We start from the raw sequence: 14,261 nt of genomic DNA, 5'->3' as shown, positions 1-14,261 counted from the left end.
ATTATGAACCACAAAAGACAGTAGATACACAAGTAAGTAATAAATGTTTTACAAACTTAAGTAATATACAGACCCCTCTTTAAAGGAAACTGATTTTCTCATGGACCACTTAGTGTTTACTTAAAATATTTTAATTGTAATGTTAAAATGTCTAAATATAAACTTGGTATGCATGCCTTATGCTTATATAGCTTACAAACAAAAATATACTTACAAATTAAATCTAAACAAGGTTACAGAGCCAAGTAAACTTAAAGTTAACAACATTTATTTAGTGTGACCCTTGATGTTGTTTTGCTAATATTAAGGCCCTCCTTGCTATGTGTATACAGCATGACATAGCTTCTTTGGGATTTAGTGATCCATCTCATTGCTCTTGACTGCCCATTGGGAAAGACGCTCAATCTCTATCCATGTGGATTTTCTTGGAACTCCTATAAGCTCCAGGAGTGAGTTAGGGTGTGCCTGGGTGCGCCTAATTAGGTACCGTTGCCCCAAAATCTGTACTCAGATTTGTACTAAATAAACACAAGTACCCAGGGTTAGTATAAGATTTATTGCATTTTTTAAGTTTTAAAAGTAAAAGTGAGATCATAGGCACTGCCCATGGCCTCTTTGGGCCCTTCGTCTATTTCTCCACATTTCTGGAAACTCTTTTTAAGTACCTTCTAGAATTCTGTATCAGTCATCAAAAATATTATACCAAAGTTTGAGACAGGCAATTTTCTTTCAGTTGGAAGTAGTTGTTTCTACCTTGCTTGTATGGGGAGGGGTCTCTAATATGCACCCAATAATAATAGTCCCTGGGCTTTGTCTCCTGTCCTGCTTGCCTACCAAGGCCATGAAAACCTAAATTCTCCTTTACCGAGTTTGACAAATGCCCTCAGTTGAAATCCAGTTTTACTCCTCAGTTTGTTTTCTGAAAGATGGTCATGCCCTGCTTCTGGAAATGGAAATTCCAGATCTTACCTTTGTAATTACTTGCTGTACTCCCATCCCCAATGCCTGATGCAAGCATTTCAGTGATGCTGTTCTTTCTCCTCCAAGGTCAGGTGGGTTTCTAGTTGCACAGTAACAGTAATATGGAAGATTAGACCTACCCAGTGAAAATTCACAAAGACAACCTGGCTTCTGCTTTCCAAATTCTCATCCTCTAATGAAGGAATCACAGCCAGCACAAAAGCATAATAGAAATACAAATGATAAAAATGTCAGAAACCCAAACATAGACTGTCACATGGCTGGACATAAGGACATAAAAGATCAATTCTATGATTGTAACGTAGATACTTCTCAGCTTTTTTTTTTTTTTTTTTTTTAAAGTTCGGAGGCACATGAGCTGTTTGTTACATAGGTAAATTTGTCATGGGGGTTTGTTGTACAGACTATTTGATCATCCAGATATTAAGCCTAGTACTCATTAGTTGTTTTTCTGATCCTCTCCCTCCTCCCACCCTTCACTAGGCCCTGGTTTGTGTTGTTCTTCTCTCTGTGTCCATGTGTTCTCATCATTTAGTTCCTATTTATAAGGGAGAACATGTGGTTTTATGTTCCTATGTTAGTTTACTAAGGATAATGGCCTCCACTTGCATCCATGTCCCTGCAAATGACATGCTCTCATTCTTTTTTATAGCTGCATGGTATCTCTCAGCTTTTTTTTGCTGTTTTGTTTTCTTGAGATGGAGTTTCACTCCTTTTGTCCAGGTTGGAGTGCAATGCTGCAATCTCGGCTCACTGCAACCTCCGCCTCCCAGGTTCAAGTGATTCTCCTGCCTCAGCCTCCCGCGTAGCTGGAATTACAGCCAACCACCACCATGCCCAGCTAATTTTGTATTTTTAGTAGAGACGGGGTTTCACCACATTGGCCAGGCTGGTCTTGAACTCCTGACCTCAGGTGATCCACCCACCTTGGCCTCCTGAAGTGCTGGGATTACAGGCATGAGCCACCGCGCCTGGCCTTCTCTCAGCTTTTTAAGAGAGCATTAAACTAAATGGGGCTCCTCTGACAATCTGTGACTACCAATTAGCTCTCATGTTTCCATAGACTGCTAGGACACCTTGTCCTCACTCTTTAAAAAAGAGAGACCTGGCTCTAGCTCCCCTGAGTAAGCCACCTCCCTGGTCTCCAGAAATTGCAAAGTAAGAGGGCTGAGCATGATGTAGCATAGTGGGCCAGGTGATCTGGGGAGAAGGAGGCAGGGGTATGGAAATGAAGGAGAAAGGTGTGGCGGGGGTGAATGGTAGGAGAAGGGAAAGCTGAGGACAAGAGGAGGGGCTTGTTTTTGTAGAACACTCTCAGGTGGACCTGGACATCACTACCTAGAGCAGTGTTCCTTAAACGTGCCCAGATAGGAAGTATAATTACAAAAGTAAGAACTTGCATTTTCAGAAAGCTTTCCCCTGGAAATTCTCATTCAGCAAGTCTAGAGCAAGGGCTATGGTATCTAAATGTTTCTGTTAAACAAGTGATATCATGCTAAATAAAATACAACTTGTTTAAAATAAGGGAGTTCCTAAATTATGTCTGGCACACAATCCAATCCAGAGTTCATGGAATATTGGAATGCATGGAGATATAACAATCTTAGAACAAAACATTTCCAAGGAGTGTAGGAAAAAAATAAACAAAAATCCAAAATATCTGAATTTTGTTCATTTTGAGAGCATTAAGCCTACCCTCAGTAGTTGTCCAGGTTTCTAAGAGTTAAGGTGAAGACAGGGCATGACTGATGCGTAAGTACTCTGCAACCAAAGCTTTAGGAGGGGAACTGGGGAAGGAGGCGTGTTGCCTTATGCCACCTGGTGGCAGAATTGGGTAGTTAATGAAGACCGGCTGGAAGTCAAATGACTTAGGTCCTTCAACAACTACTCATTAAGTCATTTGAAAAAAAATCACTTAAAATCTGAGTCTGTTTTCTCATTTTAGAAAAGATTACTATTTGCTTAAATTATGTTTTTGATACAAGCAATGAGACTTTAAAAGTGAAATAAAATATTAAGTATTCTTTTTATCATTGCTAATGCTGTTTTCCCATTTATAAGTGAGGGAAAAACTTATTTTTCCAGGGATATTCCTTTTTCTCTTGATTAAGATGGTGAACAGAAGGTGGCTGGTCAGAAATGAATGGGGAATGTGTTCAATAAGGGAGCTCTCTGCTGTCCTCCTCTTCATCTATTCTATTTTCCCAATTCTCTAGAATGAGACAGGCTACTGTGAAGATGTCAGATGACTGACTGAGGCTTTCAGAAAAGACAGTTCTCACCAGTAGCTGCAGAATATGGTTACCTACTATGATGGTTAATTTTATGTGGCAATTTTGCTGGGCCACTGTGCCCAAATAGTTGGTGAAACATTATTCTGGATGATTCTGTGAAGGTGGATTTTTTTGCATGAGATTAATATTTAAATTGGTAGACTAAAGCAGATTACTCTCCAAAATGTAGGTAGACCTCATCCAATCAGTTGACGGCCTTAACAGAACAAAGAGTAACCTCCCCTGAGCAAGAAGGAATTCTGCCAGCAGACTGCCTTTAGACTCAAACTGCAAATCTTTCCTGGGGCTCCAGGTTGCAACTCTGCTTTGTAGATTTTGGTTTATCCAGCCACCACAGTGAGCCAATTCCTTATAGTGTCTCTCTCTCTCTTTCTCAAATCTCCCTCTCTATACACACACACACACACACACACAGAGTTGATTTTATTTTCTAGAGAGCTGTGACACTCGTGAAGGTGTTAGATAATTGGAACTTTTGAGAAAGACATATATCCCAGTTGCTAGAGAATATGGTTACCTACATGGTGAGAATTGAAAGGTACTAGAAAAGTCTGCTCTCTTTATAGAATCTTCTCTAACACTCTTAAGTGTGAGTTGAAGTTAGGGGTGACCTAACTCAGTTGATGTGGCTCCATTTCCCTGAGATTCTCTTTGTTCTGCTCACCCCTGTGTGGTCGCTCCATTCTCAAGAATGGTAGCAGGAAGCCTCCAACAGTTTCAGCCTCACATAAAAAATCTGGAAGATAAGAAACGGCTTCAGTTCTAGTACTCAAAGAAGTTCACCCTGATTAAACTGTCAATTGCTGACTAGGACTTTGGCTTGGGAAATGGAACTTAGTATTTAAGAGAATCCTGGGAGATTGGGGTGAAATCAGTTTTCCCTAAGACTTATGGAATCAAAGTGCTACATGGATACATGAAAAAAATCCTGGTTCTGCTAAGGTGAGGGAAGGTGAATGGATGTTGGGTAGATCACCAATAATGTCCACCAGACACTTACCTAGTACCAGCAATTGATTTATCACAATATAACACACAAGTGATGATACTCAAACTATACTAGCACTAAGGAACCAGTAAAGAATAGTGGGGATTATGGTAAACAAGACTAACACCATCTATTAATAAAGGAGAAGCCACGCCGAGCACGATGGCTCATTGCCAGTAGCAGTGGCTCACGTCTGTAATCCCAGCACTTTGGGAGGCTGAGGTGGGTGGATCGCCCGAGGTCAGGAGTTTGAGACCAGCCTGGCCAACATGGTGAAACCCCATCTCTACTAAAAATACAAAAATTAGCCAGGTGTGGTGGCTTGTGCCTGTAGTCCCAGCCAGTTGGGAGGCTGAGGCATGGGAATTGCTGGAACCTGTGAGGTGGAGTTTGCAGTGAGCCGAGATCATGCCACTGCACTCCAGCCTGGCCAACATGGTGAAACCCCATCTCTACTAAAAATACAAAAATTAGCCAGGTGTGGTGGCTTGTGCCTGTAGTCCCAGCCAGTTGGGAGGCTGAGGCATGGGAATTGCTGGAACCTGTGAGGTGGAGTTTGCAGTGAGCCGAGATCATGCCACTGCACTCCAGCCTGGGCAACAGAGTAAGACTCTGTCTTGAGAAAAAAAAAAAAAAAAAAAGCCACTACTCTGCTCTAAGCAATGTGATCATGCAAAAATATAACCCTTCTGTTGCAAGATTGTCAACATTTTCCAGAGAAACTGATAATTTGTATTTTTATGTAAAATAGCCATATTTTAAATGTTGGCAACTAAGTTCATTTTTGTTCTTGTTTTTAACCACACAGGACAGCCAATACTGTCTGAAATAAACAAAGCATAACTGTTGGCTAAATGCAGTCTGTGAACCTCTAGTTTACAAGATCTGGGCTAGAAAAACCATTCCTTGCCATTCAGTAGTTCTATGAATGAAAGTCTTGCTAAGAGTAGAGGAACCAAGGAAGATGAGAAAATGAGTGTCATTGTCTCATACAATGCTTTTCGGCAGGTGGGTCCCCACTCACATGCTCTCAGGCTCCCGCTTCACGGAATGAAATGTGAAGTCCACTTGGGGCCAGTTAATTCTTTCCAACATAGTCAAGGTGTTCTACTGCCAGGCACAAGGAATACTTGTTTTCCTGGTGTTGACCATCTTTCTTCATTTACAGGTAAGCCCCAGTAGGTACAGGGACAAAAGTCTTCACACTACCAGAAATCCAGTGTAGATTAGGTTCTTTTTCCCCAAGATGCCTAAATTCTATTTTTAAAAAAAGATATAGCGATCATTCTTCCATTTCTGGACCCTTAGCTGACGTCATTAGGTAGTTTAATCACAGTTCTGCGAGGCATACAGCTTTTCATTAATAGGTTAGATTAATTACCGTCCTATCATTACAGCGCATTTAGTTTAACTGAATGGAAAATGGCAGTTTGTCATAAACTTTAAAAAATTTCTATGCTTAATTAGCTTAAAATAGACTAGTACTGAGATCAGAGACTAATTGGCATTTATCTTTTCCCTGGAGAATTTCCTGTTCCCAAAAATGCACAAGAGCAGTAGTTGTCAATCCTGTTTACGCATTAGAATCTAGCGGGTGGAAATGTGGGGTTTGGGAGGAGGAGATGAAGGGAAAGCTTTTTTAAAAAAGCTTTTGTCCAGGCCCTACCCTAGAGGGACCAAAACTCCCTAAAGCGATTCTAATGTGTAGACAGGGCAGAATACCGTTCCCTGTGCGGGGGAAAAATCCCCAAGATCTGAAATTCCTCAAATCCCTCAGATTCTCTCCAGAACTCTTCATTTCAGCACGAAGGGGCACCAACGATCAATTTTCTGAGGTGTCTGAGGCTAGTAATTTCCCCGGAGATTGACGGGACTATCAGCCAATCGGCCGTCTGAACGAGTGATGGTGACCCCCAATGACAAGCAACAGAATGAGCAACTTTATCCCAGCAGAAAAAACAGATCGCAGTAGCAAAGGTCAACAAGTCACAAAAGTCAAGGGCTCGCCGTCGGGTATCAGCGAGGCCCGGGTATACTCTTTGAGGTAGTAGCCAAGAGAGGGTCCTGCGCTTGCCCAGCGTTGTTAGAGAGGCGGGGCTTGCTCAAGCTTCTCGCGCCCTCGCTGTACGTCACTTCCGCCCGGCGGTGTCTCATAGTGCTGTGGGCTGGGTTGAAGCGACTTCCTTTTTTCTTTCCCTTTTTCCTCTCCGTGGCCCCGCCTCCCGGAAGTTCTGACCCGTCTCCGCCGCGGGTCAAGGGTGAGCGCTGGAATCGCTGCACGGGCCTTGGTGAGTAACTGCTGTGAGTTTTGTTCCTGCGCAGCGCCAGTTCAAAGAACTTAGGTTAGATCCCGCTTGGGGCCCAACGTGCTGTGCCGGGCCTCAGGAGTCTCCACCCTCTCCGGTTCTGGGGCCGTCAGTCTCCTGGCCTGCAATTATGCACGCGGAGGCTGAGGTCTTTGGCTTTTCGCGAGTTGGATTGCAGCCTTGTTCTGCTTCTGTCTCTTCTCTCTCCAGGCGAGGTCCTACTCAGGTTGTTACCAGCGATAGTCCTCTTCTGGAGCTTGAATTGAATGCAGAGTAGTCTTGTTAGTCTAGGTGATGGCTGGGTTGCTTCTTGAAGTAGCCAAAGTGCTTTAGCATCCATTCCGCCTCCTTTGAGCACCCTGGGGGTAGGCAGGGCAAACGAAAAATATATTCGTTAATATTGTGCAGTTGAGGAAACTGAAATTCTTGGCAAATTCACTGTTTCAAAGCAACACGGCCTCTAAGAGGCAGAGCTGGGATTCGCACCCAGGTCTGACTTCCATAGAGTTGCTCAAAACAGTGGAGAGAGCGTTTGGAAATAGGGGAGACGCTGCAAAGGTTAGAAGAAGAGCTGGGGTTTCTGAGTGCTTACTTGGTGTTTGGCATTGTGCCAAGTACTTTCTATAATTATATCATCCTTTTTTTTTTTTTTTTAAATAATCATAGGAAGTATATATACTGTGGTTATTTATTCCTGGGTTAGGAAACTGAGGCTCAGAGATGATAACTGACTTGTCTAATATTAATGACTTTAGTAGGCGTTTCACAGATCTCTTTTAGCTCTGTAATTCTTCCAACACTGTAGTGTTAACTTCTGGCATAATCAAACTGCCCTTTTCTGCTGATTTTGGCATTACAGGAAGGGAGATTCCAGAACTTTATTTTTGGTCTCTTCACCCTTTGCCCATTGTCTCATTTCTTATCACTCTCCTATTTAGAAATTTATTGTCATGTAAATTTATCCTTGATTTTTTTTTTTTTTTTGAGATGGAGTCTCGCTCTGTTGTCCAGGCTGGAGTGCAGTGGCCCAGTCTCGGCTCATTGCAAGCTCTGCCTCCCGGGTTCATGCTATTCTCCTGCCTCAGCCTCCTGAGTAGCTGGGACTACAGGCGCCCGCCACCACGCCCGGCTAATCTTTTGTATTTTTAGTAGAGACGGGGGGTTTCACGGTGTTAGCCAGGATGTTCTCGATCTCCTGACCTCGTGATCCGCCCACCTCGGCCTTCCGAAGTGCTGGGGTTACAGGCATGAGCCACCGCGCCCGACCCACCTTGATTTTTACTCTACAATTTAATTTTTTTTTTCCTCCAAGAGGAATATGGAGATAGTTGTGGAATTAATGGATCCAGGTTAAAGGGTTGGCCAGAAAAATTTCTAGTTTTTACTCTATTGTTGCTTTCCTTATGTATATTATGTCAGTTTGTGCCCTTTTTTTTTTTTCTGTCAGGATAACCGCTGTCATCTGCTGCCAAAATGTCAGGAATTGGAAATAAAAGAGCAGCTGGAGAACCTGGCACCTCCATGCCTCCTGAGAAGAAGGCAGCTGTTGAAGATTCAGGGACCACAGTGGAAACAATTAAGCTAGGAGGTGTCTCTTCAACGGTATGAGGAAACAGTGCTATGAAAGTGTGTTTTTCTTCTGTCAGTTGCAACTTGAAACTAAAAATTCGTGGAAGCTTTCTGGAGTGTGGGGAGGCTGTTTGAAAAGAAGAGGGAGATAAAACAGGCTAAAAGTAGGTAAAATGTGGTAGTCAGTTCTGGAGGAGAGGTAGATTGACAGTTGTTGTTTGTTTTCAAGGTGTACTTACATTCTTTTGAGAATCTGGGAATGTGGTGCCTGATAGAACGTTAAGTATAGGTATTTAGCAGTAGGAAGATGCACATTTATTTTTCATTCACTGAGAAAGTCAGTACCAGATTCTAAGAGACAGTTTAGCAATCATTGAGAGTGTGGTGAAGAGTGAGAGTCTGAGACCAGACTGCCTGGGGTTGACTCTGAGCTGTACCACTTCCTAGCTGGCTGACCTTGTGTTATCCTTGCTTTGCCTGTTTTCTTGTCTATAAAATATAATTAGAGTATCTGCTATGTTAGATTTTTATGCAGATAAAATGAGAGTCCCTGTTAAGGGCTAACACTTTGCATTTAATATAGTAAATAGTCAATAAATGTGAGCCATTCATAGCTAGTATTGGGCTAGATAATATAATGATGCATAATGTAGATATTATCCTTGCTCTTATGGAGCTGACAAAATGAGTATTATATACCAAAAATCTCATAGTAATGTTATGTATCTGTTAGACATCAGAAGTTTACAGGTTTTGATCTACATCAAGATTTTGCTTTTTTGAAAATCAGACATGGGGATGTGATGTTAAAATGCCTTACGTTTGTATGACTTGCAAAACCACATCTATTACTTATTTGATTTTGAGACTGAGGTTTCTTTTAGAGAGGCTGATTTTTTTTTTTTTTTTGAGTCAGAATAATAGGAACATACATAGTGAGTTGTTGATGGAGTGTCATCCCTGAAGCTTCCTGGGGTTCTGGTACTTAATATTGCTGGCAGGAAGTGATTTTTGTCTTAGCACTGCCTTACATCATGCATTCCAAAGGCATTTATTCACTCAATAGATAAATATTTGTTGAGTATTTGTTGTTTGCCAGACACTGTGCTTTACGTTGAAAACATCCCCTAGACTTTAGTTTGTAGGGTAGCACTGACAAGGGAATAGACTGTTTAGAGTGGGATATGTGCTGTTCATAGGGATAAGCACATACTTATGGGAAGCACATAGCACACACCCCAGTGTGGACTTTATCCAGAGGCAATGAGGAGGCATTGGATAGTCTTAAGTAGGGGAATAACATGCTCTGACTTGTGTTTGGAGACTATAGAAGAGCAAGGGTTATAAACAAGAGGCCAGTTAGCAGAGTTTTTTCTTCACTCCTTCTGACTCTCTTTCCCTATAACTCCATTTCTCCAGAGGTAGAGATCTGAGGCATGTATCCACTGATTCCTGCTCCAATTGCTTGAAGGTTGCCATTGAAAGCAGTACCTCCTGTGCATTTTGAGATTGCTATTATGAGCCAGCTGTGATTGTGGGACAGAAAAACTGAGTCTCCAAAGTGTACTTGAAGTGGGAACACTGGCAGTGTAAATGGAGCTGTCCACCACAACTGTGCTGAATCTGGCAGGCTGATAGGACTTAGCACAGAGATTTTGCTATAGGAGGCCTTTGTAGTAATCTTAATGAGAAATCATGGTGACTTGGACCACTGTGGAGGTAGCATGGATAAGATCTGCTGATGGATTGGATAACTCACATGAAAGATAGGAGGGAGGATCACCCCAGGATTTTGAAAGTAATGGAGTTTTTACTTACTGAGCTAGAGAAATGTATGAGAGGAGCAGATTTTTGGGAGTCATGGAGGATGAATTGTGTTTGGTTTGATTTGGGACATATAAGTTTGAGATATTTATTTGACCTCTGAATGGATAAGTAGTTAATAAGCTGGATGCTGGAGAGAGATCTGGGCTAAAGCTGTACATTTGGGAATCATCATTTTGTAAGTTTGTGTTTAAATCTATGAGACTACAGATTTCTTTAAGGAATAAGCATAAATAAAGAGGTCTGTTGGGGCACTACAATATTTTCATGTCAAGGGGATGAGAAAGGAGTAATCAAAGATACAAACAAAGAGGGACCAATGAGGTTAGAGGATAGTAAGAGAGATTGGATTCCCAGAAGCACAACGAAGAAAGTATTTCGAGAAGGAGCTGATTAGGTGCTGCTGATGTCATTCAGGTTTCAGTTGGAACAAAGGGAATAAAGGGAGGACTGAGATATTATATTTAATAATAAAGAGTTCATTGGAGATACCAAAACACCTGTGTTGGTGGAATAGTGGGGATAGCAGCCTGTTTTCAGTGAGCTTAAGAGAATATGAGAGGAGAGGAATTAGGGAAAAGAGAGTAGAGACAATGCTTTAAAGGAGTATTGCTGTAAAGTAGATGACTATATAATGACTGATCATGGAATTTAAGTTCAGTAAAGAAGGAAGTGAGAGAAGTGAAAGGTATAGGACCAATGGATGGTAGATTCTGGAGAGTTTGAGGAATTTTTGGAGTAAGGAAACTGGAGAGAGTGACCTGAAAAAATAGTGGTAATTGTGAAGAATGAGGTGTTTGAAATTGAGCTTATAGAGGGCATGTAGATACAAGTAAGACGAAATGTGGGAGTTGGTGGCTGAAGGAGGTAGAGGACAAGATCACTGGTGAAGAGGAGGTCAATGACTTGATGACTCAAGTACAGGAAAGATGATCTGTATGGGTATTGAAATCATTAAGAATGATGACAGGAAAAGTATTGGAGAGTGATAATAAGCTAGGTGCTAAATCTTTGAGAAATGTGAGGAAACAGCGTGGGCATTTATAGATGAATTCAACAGAGCATGGCAGCAGGTGGTATAGGCTAATGGCATGAGCTGCAGAGGTAGGAGGTTTTAGGGAGGAAGGTGGGGTAATGGCCTGGAAGTGGCAATGGAAAATAAGGAGGATATTCATCCCTCTCTGGCTTCAGGGGGTGTGGAAGAGAAACAGCTACCACTGGAGAAGCCTGCAGGGAAACAGTTTCTCATCCAGTTTTCGGTTAGAGCAAGAAGGGAAAGGCAATGTTCAGAGAAGAGTTTAAGGAAATAGTTTATTAATAGTGTTAATAAACTGGTACAGTGGGAAAACTGTTGACTACTTTGGCATATTAGGAATGTTTTAACTAAAATGGAAAAGAGAAAAATGAAACAAGAATGAGTGGTTTAATAAACAATTGTTACTTTAAAATAGTGATTTCATTAATTCCTCAGAAAAGTAAGAATGTTTTTCCACATGCTGGTTCTTTGCTTGTTACATCCCCCTGTCCCACCTCCCACCAACCCCTCCCTGGCTTGTCCTAGGGAAGGAGCTGGAGAGAGAAAAATATTGAGAGGGATGTGAAATTACTAATGGAGTGAGGGTTTTGTAGAGACAGAAGAGAACAGGATCCTGAGCACAAGCTGAGGTTTTAAGAATGTGTGCATAATTGTGTGAATGGGTCAAAGAGATGGGGAATTGAGGTGTTTCCCATCTGATGGCTTCTATTTTCTCATTAAAATAGAAAGTAAAACCATCTGTTTTGTATGATGTAAAAGGGGGCAGGGTTTGGTAGACGTTGATGTTGCCTTGATGGAGAATGGGAGATAGCTCATTTGATAAAGATTTCTGGACAAATTATAAGATCTGTTTAGGTTCAGAATTCATTTTGTAAAGGCACCAGTTTCTGTGGTTTGATGAACTTCTCTGGAAGTCTCAGCATACTGGGTACAGGAATGGAATAGCCAGATATCTCGGTTAATTCAGATTGGGGTTTGTTCACAGAGGTAGAATAAAAGGATTAAGGGCAGAGAACCAAGGAGGCTGTTAGGCAGGTGTTTGAAAGAATGTACGATACAGCATATGATTAAGATATGGAAGGTAGTGGAACTAGAAGGAGACCAAAAAGGAGAAAGAAAAGAATTCAACATTCTGGAGATCTAAATGAGGTAAAGGGATTGGTATATTGGGTTAAGGGTGTGAGATACGTGCAAAGATGTGGTGTTACTCAGGGAATGGAAAGTTGGAATTTAAGATTTCGGATGTGGTACAGTTCTAGATAAGGACAAAAGTCTAAGATGTGTATTTTGAAATGCATGGCTGAAGCACAGTGGAGGAGATAATCATTGGAGTGGAGGAACTGGAAAAACTGACAGCCTAGATGCTAGAGGATTAGATGGTTTGTCCACATATATGGTGAAGTCACCAGATATATTAGCAGGAACTGGGATAGACAAGGACCCAGGTGCTGAAGTCGTTAATGAAGGAAGGATGGCGCTTAGGAGATAGATGACAGTGTTGATTGGAGTAAAGGGTGATCTAGCTGGGTGGTGGCCTTAAAGTAGCATTACTTTGTAGATGTTCATGCGACTAGAATAGCGAGATGGGTGTGGTTGAGGTTCTGGTGCATTTGTGTGCGTTATTCTTTCCTTACACCATCGTATACCTGTTGTTTATCTCTTGGGCTTCTACTTATTTAATTACTTGTAAGATTTTTAAGAAGTCAATAGCTTTATTCATAGGAAATAACTAATGAATTATTGTGACCTTGTTGAGTTTAATGGCTCATTTTTCTAATTTCTTTGTGGAGACTAATATGATTGTTTTACTGGGCAGGAGGAGCTAGACATTCGAACACTGCAAACCAAAAATCGCAAGCTGGCAGAAATGTTGGATCAGCGGCAGGCCATTGAAGATGAACTTCGTGAGCACATTGAAAAACTGGAACGACGACAGGCCACTGATGATGCCTCACTATTGATTGTCAACCGATACTGGAGTCAGGTAGCTAACTTGTTTATTTACTCAGATTTTTATTTGACCAATTTAGTTCTCCTTACTGTTCTCTTCATTTCCAAAGTTGTGTCCTTTGTTTCTTGATGATTGTACCTACCCTTCTCCAGTTTGATGAAAACATCCGTATCATCCTTAAACGTTATGATCTGGAGCAGGGCTTGGGAGACCTACTCACAGAACGAAAAGCCCTTGTTGTGCCTGAACCAGAACCAGACTCTGATAGCAATCAGGAACGTAAAGATGACCGAGAGAGAGGCAAGTATTTGTGATGGATTCTATCACTGCATGCTATCTGGGTTTTTGAAGTAGAGCTCAGCTTTGAGGCTTTCCATTTGAGGGAAAAAAAATGGATTTTGTTATTTCCAATTTATAATTTTGGGGGGCTTCTTTTTTTCCCCCTGTGTCCTCAGGGGAAGGGCAAGAGCCAGCTTTCTCTTTCCTTGCTACTTTGGCCAGCAGTTCCAGTGAAGAGATGGAGTCTCAGCTGCAGGAACGTGTGGAGTCTTCCCGCCGAGCCGTGTCCCAGATTGTGACTGTCTATGATAAATTGCAAGAAAAAGTGGAACTCTTATCCCGGAAGTTAAACAGTGGAGGTGAGGCAAGACCCTGGAGGCCGGGAGTAGTGGAGGAGGAATAAGAACTCATTTTTGCATGCTAATTTGTAGTTTGCAAGCTTACGTATTTATTTTTATTTATTTATTATTTACTTTTTAAGAGATAAGGTTTCACTCTGTCACCCAGGCTGGAGCACTATGGCACCATCATACCCCGTTGCATCCTCAAACTCAAGCAATCTTTCAGCCTCAGCTTCCGAGTAGCTAGGACTATAGGCTTGTTCTACCACACCTGGCTAATATTTTAACCTTTTTGTAGAGAGGAAGTCTTGGTATGCTGCCAGATGATCTCAAACTTGGCCTCAAGAGATCCTCCCTTCTGGCCTCCCAAAGTGTTGGGATTACAGACATGAGCCACTGTGCCAGGACTACATATTTTAATTAAATTTCTTAAAATTCTAACCTTCAATGTTACTGGTAATGTCTTCATTATGGCATATTAATCTTTTATCAGTGCTTCTCATTTTGAGCCAGTTGCAGTCCTTTAATAAGCTGAGGAAAGAGTTTATCAGTTCTATACTGATTTACTCTATTAATCACAGTTTTGTAAATAGCAGAATTAACTTAATTATTTAATAAACAGTTCTGATGTCTGGATATTTTTATAGTGTATGTAGGCTGTTGATTTATAGTGATAATTCATTTTAAATAAC

General features: G+C 41.5%; 1 protein-coding gene across 1 annotated transcript in view; it reads left to right on the top strand.

Moving 5' to 3' along the window:
- The first annotated feature begins 6,485 nt into the window (after positions 1-6,485).
- RNF20 (ring finger protein 20, E3 ubiquitin protein ligase) overlaps positions 6,486-14,261 on the top strand; it is a 28,200-nt gene continuing 20,424 nt past the window's right edge. Inside the window, exons 1-5 of the mRNA XM_011951004.1 lie at positions 6,486-6,551; positions 8,017-8,171; positions 12,815-12,982; positions 13,102-13,249; positions 13,405-13,587. Of these exons, the coding sequence (XP_011806394.1) occupies positions 8,043-8,171; positions 12,815-12,982; positions 13,102-13,249; positions 13,405-13,587 (628 nt within the window). The 5' untranslated portion in view covers positions 6,486-6,551; positions 8,017-8,042. The remainder of the gene's footprint in view (positions 6,552-8,016; positions 8,172-12,814; positions 12,983-13,101; positions 13,250-13,404; positions 13,588-14,261) is intronic.

This window comes from Colobus angolensis, unplaced genomic scaffold (genome assembly GCF_000951035.1).
Source record: "Colobus angolensis palliatus isolate OR3802 unplaced genomic scaffold, Cang.pa_1.0 Scaffold313, whole genome shotgun sequence".
NCBI lineage: Eukaryota > Metazoa > Chordata > Mammalia > Primates > Cercopithecidae > Colobus > Colobus angolensis.
Note: the sequence above shows the minus strand (reverse complement) of the source record. Positions and strands in the feature narration are given on the sequence as shown.